This window comes from Canis lupus, chromosome 29 (genome assembly GCF_011100685.1).
Source record: "Canis lupus familiaris isolate Mischka breed German Shepherd chromosome 29, alternate assembly UU_Cfam_GSD_1.0, whole genome shotgun sequence".
Classification (NCBI taxonomy): domain Eukaryota; kingdom Metazoa; phylum Chordata; class Mammalia; order Carnivora; family Canidae; genus Canis; species Canis lupus.
The window spans coordinates 25372246-25395206 of NC_049250.1; the positions used below are offsets into that span (position 1 = coordinate 25372246).

At 42.6% G+C, this 22961-nt stretch overlaps 1 protein-coding gene, 1 long non-coding RNA gene and 1 pseudogene across 2 annotated transcripts in view; 1 reads left to right on the forward strand and 2 right to left on the reverse strand.

Moving 5' to 3' along the window:
- The window catches only part of ZFHX4 (zinc finger homeobox 4), a 159043-nt gene that overhangs the window by 125173 nt on the left and 10909 nt on the right, over positions 1–22961 (forward strand). The window contains 8 exon segments of the mRNA XM_038579571.1: positions 7617–7733; positions 14252–14385; positions 14644–14844; positions 15391–15508; positions 16223–18303; positions 18305–18379; positions 18381–18485; positions 18487–21673. Of these exon segments, the coding sequence (XP_038435499.1) occupies positions 7617–7733; positions 14252–14385; positions 14644–14844; positions 15391–15508; positions 16223–18303; positions 18305–18379; positions 18381–18485; positions 18487–21673 (6018 nt within the window).
- Positions 2859–3470, reverse strand: LOC119866714 (annotated as a pseudogene).
- Positions 7379–17709, reverse strand: LOC111093104. The gene is made up of 4 exons (XR_005381101.1): positions 15903–17709; positions 14630–15531; positions 8222–8304; positions 7379–7664 (listed from the first exon to the last, which is right to left on the reverse strand). It is a non-coding gene; the product is annotated as an uncharacterized LOC111093104 (long non-coding RNA).

Genomic DNA, 22961 nt, shown 5'->3' on the forward strand with positions numbered 1-22961 from the left:
TTTTCCATTTTATATGTTATCTTCCCTAGAAAACTGGAGAGCATATTTAAAATAAAATAATATAAGTCAGTTTGCCTCCCTCACCTACAGCCAATCAGAGGATTTCATTAGTGATCAGTTTAGAAATAAGAGGCCAAATATCAAGACTATGAAAAAAGTATCAAACAAAAAAGAAAACACTGCTTGTCAATATATTTATTTATTGTTTTGTAAACAAGGGCACCAAAATCTACACCTTCACCCAGCCTCTGAGAAACTTTTTATTGAGAAACTCTCATGCCTTCTGGATATTTCCATAGAGATATTCTACAGAGAAGTCCAATATAACAAATTCCAAATGGAATTTCTCATTTTTGCAAAACTATTTCTTCTTCTTCTCTGTCTTAACTGATGCCATCCTGCTATAAACGTAGTTATCCCAAGTAAGAAAACTAGGAATCATCAATTTTACTCAAAATATTAGTGCCAGGGACTGTTGAGCATAAGTCATGAATAAAACAGATGAGTTCTCTCATTTTTCAGACAATATTTCTATTAAAAAAAAAGTTATGTTCAGATTGCTGTGAATGTAATAGAGGAAATAAAAGAGGTAATGTGCTAGAGCGGAGCTTCTCAAAGTGTGGTTGCCATACGAGCAGCGTCAGCGAAATCTGGGAATTGTAAGAATGCAAGTTCCTGGTCCCCATCCTAGATTTACAGAATCAGAAACACTGCGGACAAGGCCTGGCAATCTGTAGTTAACAAGCCCTCCAGATGATGTGATTCCCACTAAAGTCTGAGAATCCCTCTCGTGTGACAGGTGATGAGCTCCCTTAGAAGCAGTGGTCAGAGAAGTTCTCTGAGGAAATGACAGGTGAGCTGAGTCCTAACTAATGAGAAGGAGCCAATTACACAAAATCTGGGGAAATGCCTTTCAAGTAGAGGTGAAAAGAAGTTGGTCAGGTTCAAGAGAGAGAAAAAAGGCTAGTACCGAAGGAGGTTAGTGACTGAGTAGGTGACTAGCATAAGGTACAGTCAGAAAGGTAGACAAAGGCCTGGTAACTTCAACCATAGTAAGAAGTTTGCATATTATTCTAAGTGAAATAGGAAGTATGGCAGGGTACAAGCAGGAGACTAGCTGGATTTTATAGGATGTGCAACATAAATTGTAGGAAAGCAAGAGCAAGGCTTACCTAGTTATTAGACCATCGCAAAATCCAGGTAAGAGACCGAGTATACTGGCAATGGAAATGGAAAGAAATAGGTAGATTTCGTGTGCACTCAATATTTTGGAATTTGACTTAATAGAACTTGCTGATACACTGTATGTATGTGAGGCAGAAAGGACTCTTGCTTTTGGTGGTACCATTAACGGAGATGGAGGAGATGAGGGAGGTGGGGGAGATGGGGGAGACTGGTGGCAAACAGAGTGAGTTGTGTTGAGGAGGAACCAGAAGTTCTAATTTGGACATGGTAAGTTCGATATGCTTTCTAGATGTCCAAATGGAGATAGAAAATTTAAAGTAATGGATCTGGATGCTATCATCTAGGAAGATTATTATTTTTCCTCAAGTTAACCTCCCTTTGTAGATAGAGAAGAGAATAGGGCTTTGGACCAATGCTGGAGACACTCCAATATTTAGATTTTAAATGGCGAAGGCTTCAGCCCAGGGGAATAAGAGGGAACTTTCAAAGACATAGGATAAAAAAAAAAAAAAACAAAAAAAACAAAGACATAGGATAAAAATCACAATAGTCTGATGCAATAAAACTTGAGAGAGGGACCTTTTTCAAGGAAAAGAGGAGAGTAACTTCTGTTGAGCAAGGTAAGGTAACAGGGAGATGAAAAACTGACCACTGGATTTCACAGTATGTAAGTCATTGGTGGCTTTGAGAAGAGCAATTGATTGGAAGCCAGACTGGGGAGGGTTGAATAATGAATGTGATTTAGTAGAGAAATAGAAAACACAGACAAACAAAACCACCCAAACCAAACCAAAATCAAACAAACAAAAAGCCTTTTTAAAGTTTTATTGAATGGGGAGCAGAATGGGATAGCGTCTGGACTCCTCCTTTTCTTCTCACAATTTTGCCTCCTAAATTCAATTTAGTGTTCTAACTAATAAGTCTTGCCTGCCTTCTATAGTCCAGGCACCGTTCCAGGTGGTTCTGGCACAGAAATAAACAAGATAATTACTGTTTTCTGTAAAGGTGTACCTATTAGGGGAAGTAGGCTATACACAGATAATTTTCACACACTAGGGTTTTTTGACATGTTTTTCAATGCATAAGTAAAAGAAAGGCTAAAAATAAATTAATTAATGAAAAAAAAAAGTACCCAGAAACATTACTCTTTTGTTCAACATTCAGAGAAGAGGTTTTGGAGAACGAAGTGATGACTAATACTAGTAATAATACAGCTAACATTTTTTTTTTATTTTTTTCGCACTTATTTTGTGTTAAGCTCTGTGCTGACTGATTTTTATTCATGTATCTTATAACAAACCTATGAGGTAGGTGTTATGAACCCCATTTTTATGGATGATAAAACTGATATTTCCCAAGCTGGGTTTGAAGGATAAGTGGGGGTATACAGTGGCAAAAAAAAAAAAATTGCTCTAGATAAGAAAAGGAAATATAATGGTATATCGTAGAGGGAGGAAGAGGGCATTAAGAATGGTCACATGTTTCTGGAACAGTGGTTCACAAAATATGGCCCTTGGACCAGAAGTATAGCATTGCCTGGAAACTGAGAGATGTCGATTTTCAGGCTTCACTTTAAACCTACTGAATCAGCAGCTCTAGGGGTGGAGACCAGCTTTTTTTTTTTTTTTTAATAAAGTTTTATTTCTCAAAACGTACAGTTAGTGGGATCTTGTTCATGCATCTTTACCAACAGCTGGGGCATCTCTACCCTTGGCATTTCCAGTGTAAATTACTTGAGCTCTGTGCTTTGTTTTTTTTTTTTTTTAATTTTTATTTATTTATGATAGTCACACACACACACACACAGAGGCAGAGACACAGGCAGAGGGAGAAGCAGGCTCCATGCACCGGGAATCCGACGTGGGATTCGATCCCGGGTCTCCAGGATCGTGCCCTGGGCCAAAGGCAGGCGCTAAACCGCTGCGCCACCCAGGGATCCCGAGCTCTGTGCTTTGAAACCAGTTTAGTAAGTCCTTTACTGAGGAGCTCCTGAAGGGCTACCCTGGCCAGGGAACCTCAAATTTTCAGTCTTTCAGTCTTTCAGTCTTTCAGTTATCAGAGCCTTTTCAGATAACAGCTGGAGTTATCAGCTTATAGTTGGGAACTTTCTCGCAGAGTTTGTCATATGTTGCTTTATCAAACGAGACCAGAATATTGAGCTTGTCCCGAACTCTGCCTTTGGACCACTTCTTCGTTTTGGCCTTGCCCCTGGATTTGTTCACTGGGTCTCTGTCATTTTTGGCTGACTTTCTGGCATCTTTCTTCTTATCGTATTTGGGTGGCATAACGAAGCTCAGAGAGCAGCAGCCACTCCTCTGTTTTAACAAGTCTTCCACGTGATTTTGATGCCTTAAAGTTTGTGAAGACTGTTTTTGAAATTAAATGCAGGGTAGGAAGGGAAGAGGGAGGAAACTGGGATAGTAGACAAGGACCAGGTATCTTGAAGATATTCTTGCCACCTACAGAAAATTGAGCTTTTTCCTTGTAAGTGATGGGTGTCATTCTAAGACTTTGAGTAGAAAAGTCAAGTTTAAGTAGATCAAATGGAGGATAGATTTGGATGGGGTGGGACTGTACACAACGGAGTTCAGGAGAGAATTCTTATAAGCCAGGTGTCTAGAACAGATGCTCAATACCTACAATTAAAACTAAAATATAACACATTTAATTACTATTCTGTTTCCGCTTTACATTATTATTTCATGGGCTTAAGAAGTATGCAGTGTTTTCCTTAGACAATTTAGAGGGTTCCCAAACACAGTTGTATAATAAAGTAATGGGAACCAAGCACAATTGGCTGGCGCTTAGATCAGAGGGCTATTACTGGATAGATTTGCTTAGAAATTATAATAATTTTATAGAATACATTAATAATGGTTTTCCAATAATTTTTTAATATTCCAATGGAAGTATTCTAAGCTAGTCATTCAAAAACTTTTATTTATTTTCAATATAGTTTATGTGTATGTATAGAGTAACTTACAATTATGTCAGGCATGATAAAAATGCTAGGGGAAATTTTGGTAACGCACTTGTATAACATGAGATTATAGTAGTATTTTGTCTTCTTCTTAGTGTTTTGAAACACTTAAAAATAAAAATGTGTTATCATTTATTTGAAAGTTGGGAAATCCTACAGGACCCTAGTGCACATTTTAGGCATAAGTACATTCATGTCATAAAGTTTGGCATATAAATAAATACTGTATTTCTTATATTCCGTAAAGGAAAGTAATAATCAAAAATACATATATTGGGAATACAACGGTATTATGAAGTGTTATTATATATAACATATTAGTGAAGAAACTTATTGATGAAAATGAAAACTGCATTAGCATCTTCATTTTGGAATTTTGTGTAACTTAGTGTCTTTATTTTGGAATTTCAGAGAATGGAACTTTGGAACTTTCCTTAGTTTCAAGGAATTCCTTTAATACATTAATATTATATATTAATACCTTAATAATATACATATACATATTTTTTCCCACAAGGCACCTTACATTTTATGGCATTTTACAGTTGAGGAAATGTGGTACTTGAAAATTAGAATGTAGACACCCCTTCCGTTAGCCCCAGATCCAACCTACAGTTTTCCTAGAAAGCTGTTTCTCTTCATTAATACTCTTGACTCTGAAGCCTATTTATAAAATGAATGTCAAATCTATTTCAAAAGCTCTCTTTAAGAATGAAAGTGACCTTTTTTTTCCTGCCTTGTAAGAAACTTTATGGTGTATATAAGTTACCCTTTGATTATTTTTTGCATGATTAAAAATTTGCAAAGTTCTATGGCTCCAAAGAGCCTACCTGTAATAAACAGCTTACGCCTTCCAAACCACAAAACAGGTCTGAATTGCTTGAGCATTAGAGCTAATTGCCTGCCTACTTCAAAGGAAGAACCAGAAAAGAGAGAGGGGAAAAAAGTCACAGAAGCAGAGGCAGTGCGGGCAAATCCACCTCTAGAGGTTATGAGTTGTGGCTTGGAAGAGCCAGGCGAAGTTATGGCCTCAGAACTGCTGTTTGCGATTAAGTTGATGGGGAGAGTCTACCCCACAATCTTTCCCTGCTGCTGACACAGAGTCTTTGTTCACATTCAGATTTCTCAAACTGTTGCCAGGGTCAGGCTGAGGTCAGACACAACAGTGATGTATAGAAGAACATGTCTGGGAATTTCTCTCACACTTAAAACACATCCTGGAAAATGAAGAAGACCCCGCAAAAACTGTCTGATGAGACCCAGATTATACTATAGTTTCTTTCTTTGGGTGCCTTCATAATTTTTGTTTTCTTCTCCTGACACCCTATGTTTTATTAATGTGAGTTGCGATAGCCCTTACCATTTTATGTCCCCTCAAGATAAGGACACTCAGTAGCACTCTGACACTTCATTTTCCAGCCCTGGGGGAAAGGTCCAGTAAATCTACTCAAAGAAGTCTTGCATCCCCTCCCCAGGATGAGTTGAAAAGTAATTGCCGTGGGCTGTCGTAGGTGGAAGGCTTGACACTGGATGTCACGTCACATGTGTGGACTCGGCAGGGCAACAGCCCAATCCAGTCATGACCTGAGCCTTCCAGACCCTCACACCAAGCTGGCCACCGTCCCCACCCAGGCCGGACCCTGCCGGGATGAGAGAGCCTGTGTTTGATCAGTAATTATCACTGACGGGGTGAAAGCAGGCTAGAGCCTTAAGAAGTGTTGATTCTCTCCTCTTAAAGTAAGAATTTCACAGGTATTTGCCTGAAAGGGAAGCTTCCTCCCAAAGCCCTCAGATGACTGACCCCCTCCACCATGGACCTCAGCTCTGCTTTTGTGCAGTGGCAAAGTGCAAATATGGAATAAATGGATTTGTATGGTGCCTTTGAGGACTCACAGTTGAAACAAACTCTTATTTCAAGTGGTGTCCCTGTTTTCCCCTTCAGCTTTTTGGAGTTTCGGCCATTGAGCCTAGAACTGCCCCCTTCGTTGTTGTTTCCTGCTCACAGGGTTACAGAGCTGGGCTGGCAAGTGAGGCACTAAATAGCAATTTTTTTTTTTTTTTTTTTTTTGTGCTCAGCTGCTACATATGACAGTGGATATTTCATTCTGCTGTCAGAACGTTATTAATAAAACATGGGGTGTGGAGAGGGCCACGATTTCCCCTTTCAATCACTATAGCATTTGCAATGAAAATTTTATGCAGTGTGTAATTTTCACTTAATGCTTGACACTTAAAATGTCCGTAGCAGCGTTTTGTACGGTTATTGAAGGGTTAATTGTATCATGTTCTCTGCATAAAAGCTCTGCTTATCAAAAGCAAATAGAAGAGTGCATGCAAATGTGTGTCGATGACCTTTTGCCTTTCCAGGGTTAATTTATATGGTCATTAAAGATTTTATGAAATTGAGCAGCCTGGTGCTTCAAATCCCATTTTACCTTCTTCTCCTAATTTATGTAATTCCTACCTGAGCAGGGGAATATGATTTTTGTTTTTTGTGCTGCAATGAAAACAGCATGCCATGCTGTGGGGAGTTGCGAGTCTGGTTATCTGGCATTACTCAGATTGCTAAAAATTCATTAAAATGTGACATCAGCACAGTGAGAGACAAATGATCACAGGATGAAAGAGAACAGTGGGCCTTTCACGGATTAGTGCTACACAGACCCAGCATAGAGGCTAACTGCATAAACAGATTAATCCACCAGCAGCGGCATAGCTAAGATTTACAGAATAATTAAATAGGGTTGAGTTACTATGAGGATTTCCATGTAATCTAGCTGGTGTGAACCCGTGAATGAGGTGTGGGGTGATGTGGTTGTCGTAGAAGAAGTATACCTTCTTATGTCCTATGCCCCGTATAGCTCCCCCTATAGAAAACACACACACACACACACACACACACACACACACACACACACACCAGTGTAACTGAAGTTTTGAGATCCTACTCTGACAAGTTCCAAAAAATTCCCCTGGGGTCCGGGGACTGAAGGCAGGAGTAGCACCTGTCTTACGTTTAACCCATCGTGCTCATATGATTTCGCTAAGGATTTTTTTCCAAGAGTTTGGTTTGCTCTGTCATCTGTCCAACCCGTGGAACAGAAGATCCAAGTAGTTTAGGAGTTTCTGCGATTAAAATGACAAAACTGCCTTACACCTATCCTTAAACCATTTCTAGCTTACACTGCCCTCAAGATGATTTCTTGTATTTTAATTTAGTACAGGCACATTTTCTCAATGGATGTAAAAGAAGGGGACTGTGGATGAAAATCTGCTTTGGTAACAGTCAGCAGGTTCTAATAGAGACTTGTGAATAAATTTGCGTTCTTTCTTCAGAGTGAATGTCTGCAGATGATTCATAAATGGCACGGTTTTTAAATGGTCACGTTTATTTCAGTGGGCATCCTTCTGGGGTTTTCAGTCCTCTGACTGGGTCTGCTTTTCTTAACAGAAGAACAAAGTGAGGAGACAGAAGGAGCTGCTAAACCTGCAGCGGTGGCTGAGGAGGAGGAGAAAGACAGAAGTGAGAGAGACAATAGTGAAGGCAAAAACTCTAATAAAGATTCTGGTAAGATGTTAGCATCCTTCACCTTTCTTTCCTACCCCCCGCCCCATGCCTTGCAATCAGCCCTTTCTTCACCCCCACCAAAGCTTATTAAAAGCTTTTATTCATTTTAAACTGTCTGAACATTCCCACTACTATTCATTGCATGTGCATTTTGCATGTGATTTCTATCAGTAGCCTCCCATTGACCTATTTTTAATCATAACCATCTGACGGAATAGATGTGGATAAGTTGAAGAATATTACAGGACGACCAGCGAGATTATTTTTTAATCAAATCAGTTTGTGTGCTTGTAATTTTTTAAGCGCCTTTCATTAATCTTAGCTATACTTGTGAGTCCTCTGATGGCATATTAATTTTTCATAAGCACAGGATTAGATATCACTTGAGTTTTTTTCATTCAGTCACATGCGCCCACCCCCCCCCCCCGGCCCCAAACCACGTAACCCTAAAAATAAATGTTATTTTTCCTTGCCTTTTTACAACTTACACTCAGGAATTTGCTCTTTTTAAGGGCATCTATTTGAGGCATTTCAAACAAAATCCAGTGGAAAAGTTTACAGATGATTCAGCCTAAGAAAGAGGAAATATCATTGAAAAGGGATTAGGTGCTGGGTAATTTTGATCTTCTAGAATAGACAAATCCCAGTAATGAAAGCTACTGTCTTTGAAAACAAACCTTCGTGTCATGACATTTACTTGTGCACAAACAAACCCTAGGCCAGCATCTGGTGTGGATACCTAAGGCTTTTTCTGTGTTTGATTTGGCAAATATATGACTTCATCCATGCTTTGTATGTATGAGATGGAAATCTATGGTCGCAATGAATATTACATTGGCTACTTTTGCTGCACGCTATACCTAGTTTTATTATGTTGGACTCATTGAAGCAGAAGAAGTGCTGAAACGGGTTCAAGCCTATTAGTTTCAGGTGCTCATCTATCTTTTCCTTGAATTCCAGTGACAGCTGCATATAAAGAAGCTTGTTTTCACTATGAAGACATTGGGTTGTGCAAAAGTACCATTTTTACATGCAAGTTCGTTTAAACCTGAATTATCTCATATTTGTCATTCAGTCATTGCATATCTAAGTGCTGCATTCCCTTCAAAAATTATCTGAAGGGCATCTCTGCTCCCCGCACCCTACATCATCCAACGCTAAGTTTCTCTCAGGAGTCCTGTGAGAAAGCACTACTTAAATCTGTGTCTAGGATATAGTGGCTAACATATGATCCTAATTTGATTTAAATAAAGAGGATCTAAGGTTGGTATGGAACCTAAAGCAATGTGAAAAAGATGCCATAGCTATATGTTAGTAAACTGGCTCCTGAGGTTACTGAAAATAGATTTGAAATACCTAGTGGTCAGTTAAGGTCAAGGGTAGTGCCATCTAAACCTCACGTGAAAATAATTGGAAGTAGAAAAGTGGTCAGTTTATTCGTTCTCTAGGATGGACCTCATCAAGACTAGCTGCATGCATGACTTCCGTCTGCGTTCCTCGGTGTCCTTCTTACAGTCCTTCCAAAAGGACATTGCAAACCATGTCCCTTCCATTCCTGAAAAGAACGCTTAAAACACACAGGTAGCCCATTAGTGTCGATTAAATATGCTCCTGTGATAATTAGGCATATGACGTTATGCATGGCTTTATCTAATGCCTTCCAAAGGCTGGATCCTGGGAATCTCTTGAAAATGGAGCCATTGTTACCATTGAGGAAGGAAGGAGTCTTACTTGGAGCACATCACAGATGCGGGGGCTGTATCTCCAGTAGCACAGTTTACAGCTCTGTATAAATAATGGGCTCGATCACTCCCTAATGGCCTGATGAGTTATTGTGCTTTCTTGGGTGCCTAACTGTACCATCTAGACAGGACTCAAGCTTCTGAGAGAATACAGAACGTTGCATAATGTTAGTCATTTCAAACAATGTTTTATTCCTGCAGAAAGGCCTCCCCAGGTGTATCTATAGAAATGAAAATGGAATTTATGCACCAAATAAAAGTAATTACTGAGATGCAAATATTTAGCCTTGAAACCTCCTAGGCTTCAGAGTGGTTCTTGTTACTGACAACCACCGCGAACTTTGAACAAGGTCTTCCACTTTCTAAAATGAATCTAATTAGGTGAAAATATTGTTGCATGGATTTTCCCCCTTGTAAATATTTCTAATGATTGAATAACCACTTATGTCTATACTGTTCTTTTCCTTATGTCAGTTATAAATGTCAAAAAATACCAGCACTCTCATATATTAACCGCTATCTTAAAGTGTTGGATGGGAAAGCAGTGTGACCCCACTCTAACACAGAATTTTTTTATAGACAGGAAGGAATTAGCACACGTTAGGAAGACTATGTTTGTGTAAGCTGTTGTGCTGGGTTGCTGACATTAATCTCTAGGACTGGAGCTTTCAAAATGAGACTTGGCAATATGCAAGTTATATTTGTTGAATATTCATTCATAATAGAAAAGCCTCCTAATGCCTCATTTATATTGTCATTTAAATCTAGTGCCACTTTAGATTAATTATAATCCAAATTATAGCTCTGTGCAGTACAAGAATTAATATAGAGTTTATCCAGATTAATACATTTGCATTGAAAATGTAATATGTCTCTGCCATGGCTAAGGGGACCACTTTTTAATAAGGGAGTAAACATGAGCAAAGATGGAAATTAACCTTCATTATTGCAATTAAAATTATCCTTTCATTCTAGTCTCATTAGAAAGAATACTGTACCAGTAATTATAATTTAGAATTATTTGTAGTTGAATAACATCCTCTGTTATATTCAGTTTTATAGTATTCAAACTTTATCAAATATATTGATTGATAGATATTAACTCAGATTTTTGTTTTATTGTTTTTTTTTTTCCAGATTTGCTTTGAGTACGTATGTGTTATTGGATTTTTCTCACTTATTATGAGTATAAACCACCTTACAACCTTCTGTATTTTAGGGATTGGAAAGTATTAAGTAGGCAGCATCTGAATTGAAATGAATTATGTCATTTTTATATTAGCAATCTCATGCAAACTAAATAATCCCATAACTGACAGATAATCATTGGCTTATCTATTTGGCAGTGCTTATTTGTAATTAGATTTCATTTTTTAGTTAAAATGCATTAAAATGGCATTGTTTTTTGAGAATATTGGGAGGCCCTTAATAACATAAAATGGATTGTGATCTCATTTCAAAATTTTGTCTAGGGTAACAAACAGGGTTTACTTCAAATAAAGTTGCAGTCGTAAACTATGAGTAATCAGAAAACTTAATCAAAACCTTCCAAAATTGACAGGCCCTTATTTAATGTATTTCCAGGATAAGACAGTTCAGAAAAAGGTCCTAGAGTCGATGCCCTATAATTTATTGAGTAGGCCATAATCCTTGAGATAGCACCCCATTGAGTAGAAAAGGCACGCGTGCATAAAATGTAACTTCCATCATCTTTGCAAATAGTTCTGATGACCTGCCTTATCCTCAAGAGTGTTTTTGTTATGTTGTTACATCTCAACCTTCTCAGCTTCTTGTTATCAATGGCATCTGTTTTTGGGGTGCTTAACACAATTGAGTTGAGGGGGGGGAGGATCTAGCCTTTATTTAGAACTTCTTAATTTAAAATAATATGGTCTTTAGGAAGCCCCTAGCTTACATTAAGATCATGGTTTAATTAGCTAAGTTAATTAGCTAAAAAATATTAGAGTTGACACATATATTGGGTGGAATACTATAGCCAACAGTAAACGGCAGTGGCCATGTAATAATGACCCTAAAATTGAACTCTTTACTTCCTTGATGCAGTGTGAAAGCTAAATTAAAACTAAATTAGGGATCCCTGGGTGGCGCAGCGGTTTGGCGCCTGCCTTTGGCCCAGGGCGCGATCCTGGAGACCCGGGATCGAATCCCACGTCGGGCTCCCGGTGCATGGAGCCTGCTTCTCTCTCTGCCTGTGTCTCTGCCTCTCTCTCTCTCTCTGTGACTATCATAAATAAATAAAAATTTAAAAAAAAATTTTAAAAAAATAAATAAAACTAAATTAAAAAACAATTATATTGCTGATGACTATTAGTAAGGGTAAAAATAAGAATGTGGATTTATTATACCAAGTGTTTATACCGATCTATATAGCATGGTCTCAGTAAAGTGTTTCAAATCTTGAAAGCAATGTTTTTGATCCTTTGAGTACCAACATTAGAATATATATGCTTATGAAAATAAGGTCATAATGCTTATGCTTTCATGCTTATGAAAATAAGGCTATAAATTTAATAGATTTAGAAGCTCATGGAAGGTTTATTCTAGATCTGATGTTCCATAGGGCCTGCAAGCAACCAGAGTCATGGAAATTATCTTTTTAACTTGTGTGTGACAGTTTTTGATAGCATAGGGAATTGGACCAACTTAGTATTTGGTCATGTTTAATTCTACCAAGTACACAAAAGAATGATAAGGTGATATGACATAGTATTATTCTTTTAAGGGAACATATTCTTACTCATTAGTGGGGAACTTTTTAGGAAAAATCTTTCGGTTTCACAGGGAAAAGCAACTGATAAATGTTTGCGGATTTAAATGACAATCATTTTATAGAACTTGATCTGACTCTGTAGGGGGTAAATTTTATTTGCAGAATACCGTATGGCATATTGTCTTCCTAAATGTTTATCTTTAACACTTTTTAAAACAATAGCACAAAGGGTGTTTTGTTTTGAGAAGGAAAAAAACATATTTTTGATGCCAGAATTTAGTATGAGATAAGTATTCCTGTTTTGACCTATCTTTTGAATATCAAACACTTGGATATTGTTTAATCAATGTAATGAAATTTTTCAGTCCGTCTCAAATTTAAGTTCATTCAAATACAAATACAATAAATTATTTTTTCAAATATTTACAGAGAATCTAAATTTCTCCAAGGTGTGTGTGTATGTATGTGTGTGTGTGTATATATATATATATATGTATACATATACATATATATATGACAAATGTTCTAATTCAAATAAAATCTAGTGTTTGTAAATCTAGAAATCAGTAGCAGTGTAATTTGTTGAAAGCATAGCACTAGTTCTGTACCTACCACACACCTCTAGGGGATAAAATTATTGTCATCGTGTCATTTAAATTCTATTTTAATTTCGGTCTCCTCCGAGTCACCCTGCCTTTTAAATTTCTTTCTGAATTTGAAATTCCTAAAATTATGTATATGTTAGAAAACAGGCATCTCTATTCAGGATAGAAAGAGAACATGTTTTTTGGTTCATTTTTACTTTGTTTCCATAACATCCTTGACCTTATTTTTAAATTAAAACTGGCTTATTTTGCAATAAGGTGCAATTTGTTCATTTATATGAACCGTATGTGGATTGAAAAAAAATCAAGATAAATCTTCATGCACAGCATACAATCAGATTACGCCTAGACTCTATATTTACGCGGGGTCTGATAGCAATCAATGGTTTAGCTTCATTGCATTTCAAGATGTATTTGCACCCAGTTGTCCAGTGATAGTGTCCTCACCCTGGAAATAATTTAGTTGCAAATTGACTGGAAGATGGTGAAAATTGAAAGTTAAAATTAGAAATACTCATAATAAACAGCAGAAAAAAGGTCAGATGATGCTGCGCTATGATGAGATTGGAATGGATGGTAAATGAGGTTTTGTGTTTGTCGTGAGATGTATGTGACATGCCTACCCAATGTCGCTGTAATATCCAGCCTCACAGAGGAGATTATCGGGAAAATTGATGCTGGAAAGAATTTTCTGTTAGATTGGGAAATTAGAATTGCACTCTTTTCTTTGATGTGTGTGAAGCTCCTGCACATTACATTGCTCATCTAGGCAAAATCCTAAACCATCTTTAACACCGAATATTTGGATTAACCTCATAAAACAATTGTCTTCTTGAGATTTGGACCATAAGTATTATGTGTACAGCCAAATGCCAAAACATCTAAAATAAGGTATGAAATCACAAAAAAAAAAAAAGCAGCGACAGATATGGAATGTATAGTAAAGTTTTTAATCCTGTATTCACCACATAAAAATAGTATTTTCATTTCTGAATTATAACTAGTCTGTTCTTTTTGGTATTTTGAAATGTTTTCAGTGTTCAAGAATTTTAGAAGAGAGATAAGTAATTAAACGCTAGTCAAAGTAACTGTTTTCTAAGTTAGCATTTGTGAATGGGAGTAGATGAGCTTTAAGGTGATAAAGGCATTCTGAGACACCAGAGAGCATGTGTTGTGGATGAATCTTTCAAGGTCACCTAGGGTTATCTAAACATGAGACAGGAGTACATTTTAAAATATATTTATAAAGCCCACTTAGTAGATAAAAAGAAGTGTGCTTTTTGCCTTTTGAGATTCACATCATTTAAAAGTGTTTGTCCAGTCATTTTTATGAGTCAGTGGATTTAGAGTCAGAGCTACTCGAAAAAACATACAGTTTTTCAGAATTTGATGTTGTGAGTCTTTTAAAATTGAGGTGTTCTATTCTTTTTTGGGAATCAGGAATAATCACACCAGAAAAGGAGCTAAAAGTCAGTGTGGGAGGGGGGACCCAGCCACTCCTGCTGGCGAAAGAAGAGGATGTTGCAACAAAAAGATCAAAACCTACAGAGGACAATAAATTCTGTCACGAACAGGTAAAAATGTTTTTTTTTTTCCCCTTTGCTGTGTAAACCTGTTATTATTGTTATTATTATTACTACTACTCCTGAGAGTTTTAGAGCCACAAACGAGTTCATGCTGTTAAAACGTATGTAGACACCGTGTTCAATTACTGTACCCTATACTATTACTATAGTATACCATACTCCACATTAATTGGTGTTACTTCTAATGTTCTACAGTCATCAGAGTCCATCAACTAACAGCAGCCGTGTTTACCCCGTATTCTCCAGCTCTTTCAGTGCCCTTATTGTAACTACAATAGTAGGGACCAGAGTCGTATCCAGATGCATGTCCTGTCACAGCACTCGGTACAGCCCGTCATCTGCTGTCCCCTCTGTCAGGACGTCCTCAGCAACAAAATGCACCTCCAGCTGCATCTGACGCATTTGCACAGCGTGTCTCCGGATTGTGTGGAGAAGCTGCTCATGACAGTAAGGAGACCAAACGTTGCTTCGCATGTGACATGATCTCTCTAAAAGTATCAACACGAAATCTGTAATTATTGCTTGAGAAATGTATTTTTTCTGCCTACTGATAGTTCTCTTACAGACCGTGTTCTAGAAATCACAACCGAGGCCCATTTATTTGTCGTCTCTTTTGCTTACGGAGAAAGGAAATATGATTCAAGGCATAGCTTATTCAGTAACATATTTTATTGTCTTGCTTTTAGATCTGTAATGTTAATTGCATGATTCACGTGGGCATGTTGAGTCTCAAACTTTCCTGATGATCGTTGTAAAAAAAAAATAGACAGACAAAAACCTTCAAATCATATTTTTAAAAAAAGAAAAGAGGAATATGGCATTGTAATAGTATTGATCTAAAATCCGAAGGGATAGCCTTGGTCTGTAGGAGCCACAAAATGTCCCCGTTTCTGTGTGGAAAAATGTAAGTGGGATGGTCTACGGCCCAGCGGCAAATGTGATGGAGTCTGATTTCTGGGCTCCATGTGACATGAACCCCTTTGCTTCTCACAGGTGCCTGTGCCCGATGTGATGATGCCCAACAGTCTGCTACTGCCAGCTGCCGCCTCTGAGAAGTCAGAGCGGGACACACCTGCAGCCATCACAGCTGAGGGATCTGGGAAATATTCAGGTATGCCAGCCCGGGTGCAGGATCTGTGGAAAACACGTTCAGGGGCTCGCATGTGTGGTGATGTTCAGGACTATTACTATTAAAGTTATGTTGCTGCTGTTTAAAAGCATGGAGAAAAAAAAAACAACAGTAACAACTGTGGTGTTTCCAAGAGCTACATTTTCCAAAGCACATTTAGTATCTGGTTACCTATAACTGCTCTTAGGAGACCTAGAAGTGTCGATGACCAAGGATATTGTGTGTTCTCATTCCTAACCACTGGCGTCATGGCCCTCATATCATGCTGATTACAGCATACTATAACTACCTTTAACCTGCTTCTTCTTCTTCTTTTTTTTTTTTTTTTTTTTCCTATCCTGGAATTCCTTGAGATCGGGGGTGATTTCTTATTCACCTTTACATCCCCAGCACCCAGTACAGTGCTTGGCACACAGTAGTTGCTCAATAAGTATCTCCGCAAAGAATCAATTAGGGCCGCCTCGGCGGCTCAGTCGGTTAAGCATCCAACTCTTCATCTCAGCTCGGGTCTTGATCTCGGGTCGTGAGTTCAAACCCCACGTTGGGCTCCACGCTGGGCACGGAGCCTACTTCAGAAAGAAAGAAAGAAATTGATTTAGCAGAAATCTTTAGAGTTTCCTACTTACTATATTTATTGGCATTTAAGCAGTAGGCTTTCTTCCTGTAAGTGACATATTTGTGCTTTCTTCCGCACAGGCGAAAGTCCAGTGGATGACAAAAGTATGGCAGGTCTTGATGATTCAAAGGCCAGCGTGGAAATAAAGAGCGAGGAGCAGAAACCAACTAAAGAACCCATGGAAGTGTCAGAATGGAATAAAAATAGCAGTAAGGATGTGAAAATCCCTGACACCCTACAGGATCAGTTAAGCGAGCAGCAAAAGAGGCAACCGCTCTCCGTGTCGGACCGCCACGTTTATAAGTACCGCTGTAACCACTGCAGCTTGGCTTTTAAGACTATGCAGAAGCTTCAGATACATTCCCAGTATCATGCGATTCGGGCCGCGACGATGTGTAATCTCTGCCAGCGTAGTTTCCGTACATTCCAGGCTTTAAAAAAACACTTGGAAGCAGGCCACCCCGAGCTGAGCGAGGCCGAACTTCAGCAGCTGTATGCCTCCTTGCCCGTGAACGGCGAACTGTGGGCAGAGAGTGAAACGATGGCACAGGACGACCACGGCCTAGAGCAGGACATGGAGAGAGAGTACGAGGTGGACCACGAAGGGAAGGCAAGTCCTGTAGGAAGTGATAGTAGCTCAATCCCGGATGACATGGGCTCTGAACCAAAGCGGACCTTACCTTTCAGAAAAGGGCCAAACTTTACGATGGAAAAATTCCTTGACCCATCGCGCCCGTATAAGTGTACAGTGTGTAAAGAGTCGTTCACCCAGAAGAACATTCTCTTGGTCCACTATAATTCAGTGTCTCATCTGCATAAGTTGAAAAAGGTCTTGCAGGAAGCCTCCAGTCCCGTTCCTCAAGAGACCAACAGCAGCACAGACAACAAACCCTACAAGTGCAGCATCTGCAATGTTGCGTACAGCCAAAGCTCCACGTTGGAAATCCACATGAGGTCCGTGCTCCACCAGACAAAGGCGCGGGCTGCCAAGCTGGAGCCGAGCGGCCACGGGGCTGGTGGGCACGGCATGGCAGCAAACAGTAGTCCCGGCCAGGGGATGTTAGATTCCATGAGTCTCGCGACAGTCGGCAGCAAGGAGAGCCACTTAGATGCCAAAGAAATAAATAAAAAGCAAAGTCCGGACTTAATCTCTGCCCAACCTCCGCACCACCCGCTGCAGTCACCAGCACAAATTCAGATGCAGCTCCAGCACGAGTTGCAGCAGCAAGCTGCGTTCTTTCAGCCTCAGTTTCTAAACCCAGCCTTTTTGCCTCATTTCCCTGTGACCCCCGAAGCACTGTTGCAGTTCCAGCAGCCTCAGTTTCTCTTCCCCTTCTACATCCCCGGCACGGAGTTCAGCCTGGGGCCGGATTTGGGCTTGCCGGGCTCGGCCACGTTTGGAATGCCTGGCATGACCGGAATGGCAGGATCCCTGCTTGAAGACTTGAAGCAGCAGATTCAGACGCAGCATCACGTCGGCCAGACTCAGCTCCAAATCCTACAGCAGCAAGCACAGCAGTACCAGGCCGCGCAGCCCCAGCTGCAGCCCCAGAAGCAGCCGCAGCCGCAGCCGCAACCGCAGCCGCAGCCGCAGCCGCCGCCGCAGCCAGCAGCGAGCAAGTTGCTGAAACAGGAGCAACCGAACCTCGCCAGCGCCAGCGCCAGCGCCGACGGCCCCGTCCCGAAGGACGTGCCCCCGTACAAGGAGGCAGAGGAGGCTGCGGAGAAGCAAGAGAAGCCAAAGCAGGACTATACAAGCGAGGGGGAAGGACTCAAAGAAGGCAAGGACACGAAGAGGCAAAAATCCCTGGAACCATGCGTCCCGCCGCCCCGGATCGCTTCGGGGGCCAGAGGAAACGCAGCCAAGGCCTTGCTGGAGAACTTCGGGTTCGAGCTGGTCATCCAGTACAACGAAAACAGGCAGAAGGTCCAGAAGAAGGGCAAAGGTGGGGAAGCCGAGAGCACTGATAAGCTGGAGTGCGGGACGTGCGGCAAGCTGTTCTCCAACGTGCTGATCCTGAAGAGCCACCAGGAGCACGTGCACGGGCAGTTCTTCCCCTACGGCGCGCTGGAGAAGTTCGCCCGGCAGTACCGGGAGGCCTACGACAAGCTCTATCCCATCTCGCCGGCCTCGCCAGAGACGCCCCCGCCGCCCCCGCCGCCGCCAGCCGCCGCCGCTGCCCGCCGCCCCCCCGCAGCCGCCCCCTCTGGGGCCCGGAGAGCTGCCCAGCGCCGGGGCCGTAGTCCTCGCCCCTTCAGGCGCCCCCGCCCACGCCCCCGCCGCCTCCGCCCCCTCCCCCGTCCCTCCTCAGTCCGCCTCCGTCCGTCCTCCACTCGGCGCCACCCGCAGGTGCAGCTGCCCGTGTCCCTGGACCTGCCGCTCTTCCCGTCCATCATGATGCAGCCCGTGCAGCACCCCGCGCTGCCGCCCCAGCTCGCCCTGCAGCTGCCCCAGATGGACGCGCTCTCGGCCGACCTCACCCAGCTCTGCCAGCAGCAGCTCGGGCTCGACCCCGGCTTCCTGCGGCATTCGCAGTTCAAACGGCCGCGGACGAGGATCACGGACGACCAGCTGAAAATCCTGAGGGCCTACTTCGACATCAACAACTCGCCCAGCGAAGAGCAGATCCAGGAGATGGCAGAGAAGTCGGGCCTCTCGCAGAAGGTCATCAAGCACTGGTTCCGGAACACGCTCTTCAAGGAACGACAGCGGAACAAGGACTCGCCCTACAACTTCAGCAACCCTCCCATAACGGTCCTGGAAGATATCCGCATCGACCCGCAGCCCTCCTCCCTGGAGCACTACAAAGCGGACGCGTCTTTCAGCAAACGGTCTTCCAGGACCAGGTTCACGGACTACCAGCTGAGGGTCCTGCAAGACTTCTTTGACACAAACGCCTACCCGAAGGATGACGAAATAGAACAACTGTCCACCGTTCTCAACCTCCCCACGCGGGTCATTGTTGTGTGGTTCCAGAACGCCCGCCAGAAGGCCCGGAAGAGTTACGAGAACCAGGCGGAAACGAAAGACAATGAAAAAAGAGAACTCACCAACGAGCGGTACATCCGGACGAGCAACATGCAGTACCAGTGTAAGAAGTGCAACGTGGTGTTCCCCAGGATCTTTGACCTGATCACGCATCAGAAGAAGCAGTGTTACAAGGATGAAGATGACGATGCCCAAGACGAGAGCCAAACCGAAGACTCCATGGATGCCACCGATCAGGTAGTGTACAAGCATTGCACGGTGTCCGGCCAGACCGAGGTGGCCAAGAGCACCGCTGGCCCGGCCGCGAGCTCTGGCTCCGGGACCAGTACCCCCCTGATTCCGTCCCCCAAGCCAGAACTTGAGAAGACCTCTCCGAAACCTGAGTATCCCACAGAAAAGCCAAAGCAGAGTGACCCCACTCCCCCTTCTCAAGGCACCAAACCGGCCCTGCCGTTAGCATCAACGTCCTCAGACCCGCCGCAGGCCTCGGCGGCCCCGCCGCCGCAGCCACAGCCACCGCCCAAACAGCCCCAACTCGTCGGAAGACCTCCCTCGGCCTCTCAGACCCCGGTCCCTTCCAGCCCACTGCAGCTTTCCATGACTTCCCTCCAGAACAGTCTACCTCCACAGTTACTACAATACCAATGTGATCAGTGTACAGTTGCCTTCCCAACTCTGGAACTCTGGCAGGAGCACCAGCACATGCACTTCCTTGCTGCTCAAAACCAATTCCTTCACTCTCCATTCTTGGAAAGGCCCATGGACATGCCCTACATGATCTTCGACCCCAACAACCCGCTGATGACTGGACAGCTGCTGAGCGGTTCCCTCCCGCAGATGCCCCCCCAGACCGGCTCGGCCCACGGCACACCGCCCGCCCCAGTGGCTGCTTCCCTCAAAAGGAAACTGGACGACAAGGAGGACACGGCCTGCAGTGAGAAGGAGGGAGGGAACAGTGGCGAAGACCAGCACCGCGACAAACGCCTGAGAACCACCATCACCCCGGAACAGCTGGAGATACTCTATGAAAAATACTTGCTGGACTCCAATCCCACCAGAAAGATGCTGGATCACATTGCACGTGAGGTGGGGCTGAAGAAGAGAGTGGTGCAAGTGTGGTTCCAGAACACACGAGCTCGAGAGAGGAAGGGCCAGTTCCGGGCGGTGGGCCCGGCCCAGTCCCACAAACGGTGCCCCTTTTGCCGAGCCCTGTTCAAGGCCAAGTCGGCCCTAGAGAGCCACATTCGCTCCCGGCACTGGAACGAAGGCAAGCAGGCCGGGTACAGCCTGCCGCCGAGCCCGTTGATCTCAGCCGAGGATGGGGGAGAGAGTCCTCAGAAATACATTTATTTCGATTACCCGTCTTTGCCATTAACCAAAATTGATCTCTCAAGTGAGACGGAATTGGCTTCCACCGTGTCGACTCCGGTCAGCAAAACGGCGGAGCTGTCGCCCAAGAACCTTTTGAGCCCTTCCTCCTTTAAAGCAGAATGTTCTGAGGACGTGGAGAATTTGAACGCGCCGCCTGCCGAGGCGGGGTACGATCAAAACAAAACTGATTTTGATGAGACGTCGTCGATTAACACAGCGATCAGTGACGCCACGACGGGCGACGAGGGCAACGCTGAGGTGGAAAGCGCCACGGGGAGTTCCGGAGACGTGAAGCCAGCCCTGTCTCCCAAGGAGCCCAAAACTCTCGACCCCTTGCCAAAACCCGCCACCACGCCCACCACGGAGGTCTGCGAGGAGAAATTTCTCTTTTCCCTCACCAGCCCCTCCCTACATTTCAATGATAAGGACGGTGACCACGACCAAAGCTTCTATATCACCGACGACCCCGACGACAATGCTGACCGCAGCGAGTCCTCCAGCATAGCCGACCCGAGTTCCCCAAATCCCTTTGGCTCCGGCAATCCTTTCAAGTCCAAAAGCAACGATCGACCAGGTCACAAGCGGTTCAGAACCCAGATGAGCAACCTCCAGCTCAAGGTTCTCAAGGCTTGCTTCAGCGACTACCGAACTCCAACCATGCAGGAATGCGAGATGCTGGGCAATGAGATCGGTCTGCCCAAACGCGTGGTCCAGGTGTGGTTCCAGAATGCAAGGGCGAAGGAAAAGAAATTTAAGATTAACATAGGGAAGCCCTTCATGATTAATCAGAGTGGAGCAGAAGGCACCAAACCAGAGTGTACCCTCTGCGGGGTCAAGTACTCTGCCCGCTTGTCCATCAGAGATCACATTTTCTCCAAACAGCACATTTCAAAGGTGAGGGAGACCGTGGGGAGCCAGCTTGATCGGGAGAAAGATTACTTGGCTCCGACCACCGTCCGGCAGCTGATGGCACAGCAAGAACTTGATCGTATAAAGAAAGCTTCGGACGTGCTGGGCTTGGCGGTCCAGCAGCCGAGCATGATGGACAGCGGCTCCCTCCACGGCATCAGTCTGCCAGCAGCCTATCCAGGCCTCCCTGGCCTCCCTCCGGTTCTCCTCCCTGGAATGAACGGTCCATCCTCCTTGCCCGGATTTCCACAGAACTCAAACAGTAAGTCATTTCAAGGAGAGTCAGTCTAATTAATTCATTAATAGTAGGCAGCCGATCACGTGTAACCAAGAACAGGGTACGTTTGGATCTCCTTTAATCTCAGTAAGTGACACCTTTACCTTATTTGAAATCGATATTTTATTGGCTGCAATTAAGAAGCAGGAAGTGAGTCCACCCGAACATACGCAGAAAAAGAAACACTAGGTAGGTCATAGCAGTGTCTCAGAGCTATATTGATTATTTATATCGGTACATCCTTATGTCGTAGAGGTATTCCTTTTATATAATTATTTTAATACTGATTTCAAATGGCATTTTAGCACAAACATGTGGCATAATATTCAATATACATATTAATAAAGCAAAGCATTAAATAATACATTTTTTGGATCTTAATTTATGTTCTTCCCAAGGAAAAAGTTTGTTTGTTTGTTTGTTTGTTTGTTTTGGGTTTGGTTCTTCTCCTCCTCCTTCTTCTCCTCCTCCTTCTCCTCCTCCTCCTCCTCCTCCTCCTTCTCCTTCTTCTCCTCTTTCCTCTTCCTCCTCCTCCTCTTTTTCTCCTTCTCCTCCTCCCCCTTCTTCTCCTTCTTCCTCTCCTCCTCCTCCTCCTCCTCCTCCTTCTTCTTTCTTCTTCTTCTTCTTCTTCTTCTTCTTCTTCTTCTTCTTCTTCTTCTTCTTCTTCTTCTTCTTCTTCTTCTTCTTCTTCTTCTTCTTCTCCTTCTTCTTCTCCTTCTTCTTCTCCTTCTTCTCCTTCTCCTCCTTCTTCTTCTTTTTCTTCTTCATCTTCTCCTTCCTCTTCCTCTTCTTCTTCAGTGACAGGAAGTTGAAAAGTTAAGGGCCCCCTAGATAGAGGAATTCACCTACATTACACCTAGCAGATAATAAGCTTATGTTCAAAGCTTAACTTCTAAAAATATGACCTCTGTGATCATTTGCAATTTAGCATTGCTATAAGATTTTGATTTTTAGAGCTCCCATTGTTACTTGGTACTTCAATAAATTTATAATCTTAGAAGTATATTTATATTAACCTATGACTTCTTACCCCCATCTCCACCCCAGGTCTATAATTAAGTCATAACTAAATTGTAAAGCTGTTTGAGGCAACCCCAGTTGATAAATCCAATTCTTTTTTTTTTTTTTTTGATGAATCCAATTCTGTGTTCATCAAGAGAAATATAATTTATGCAGTGTAGATTTTGTGAATAGAGGATAGGCATCCAATTATATTGGCTTAAAAAAATTGAATACAGTGAGCGAGGCAATCACACAGCCAAACACGTAACAA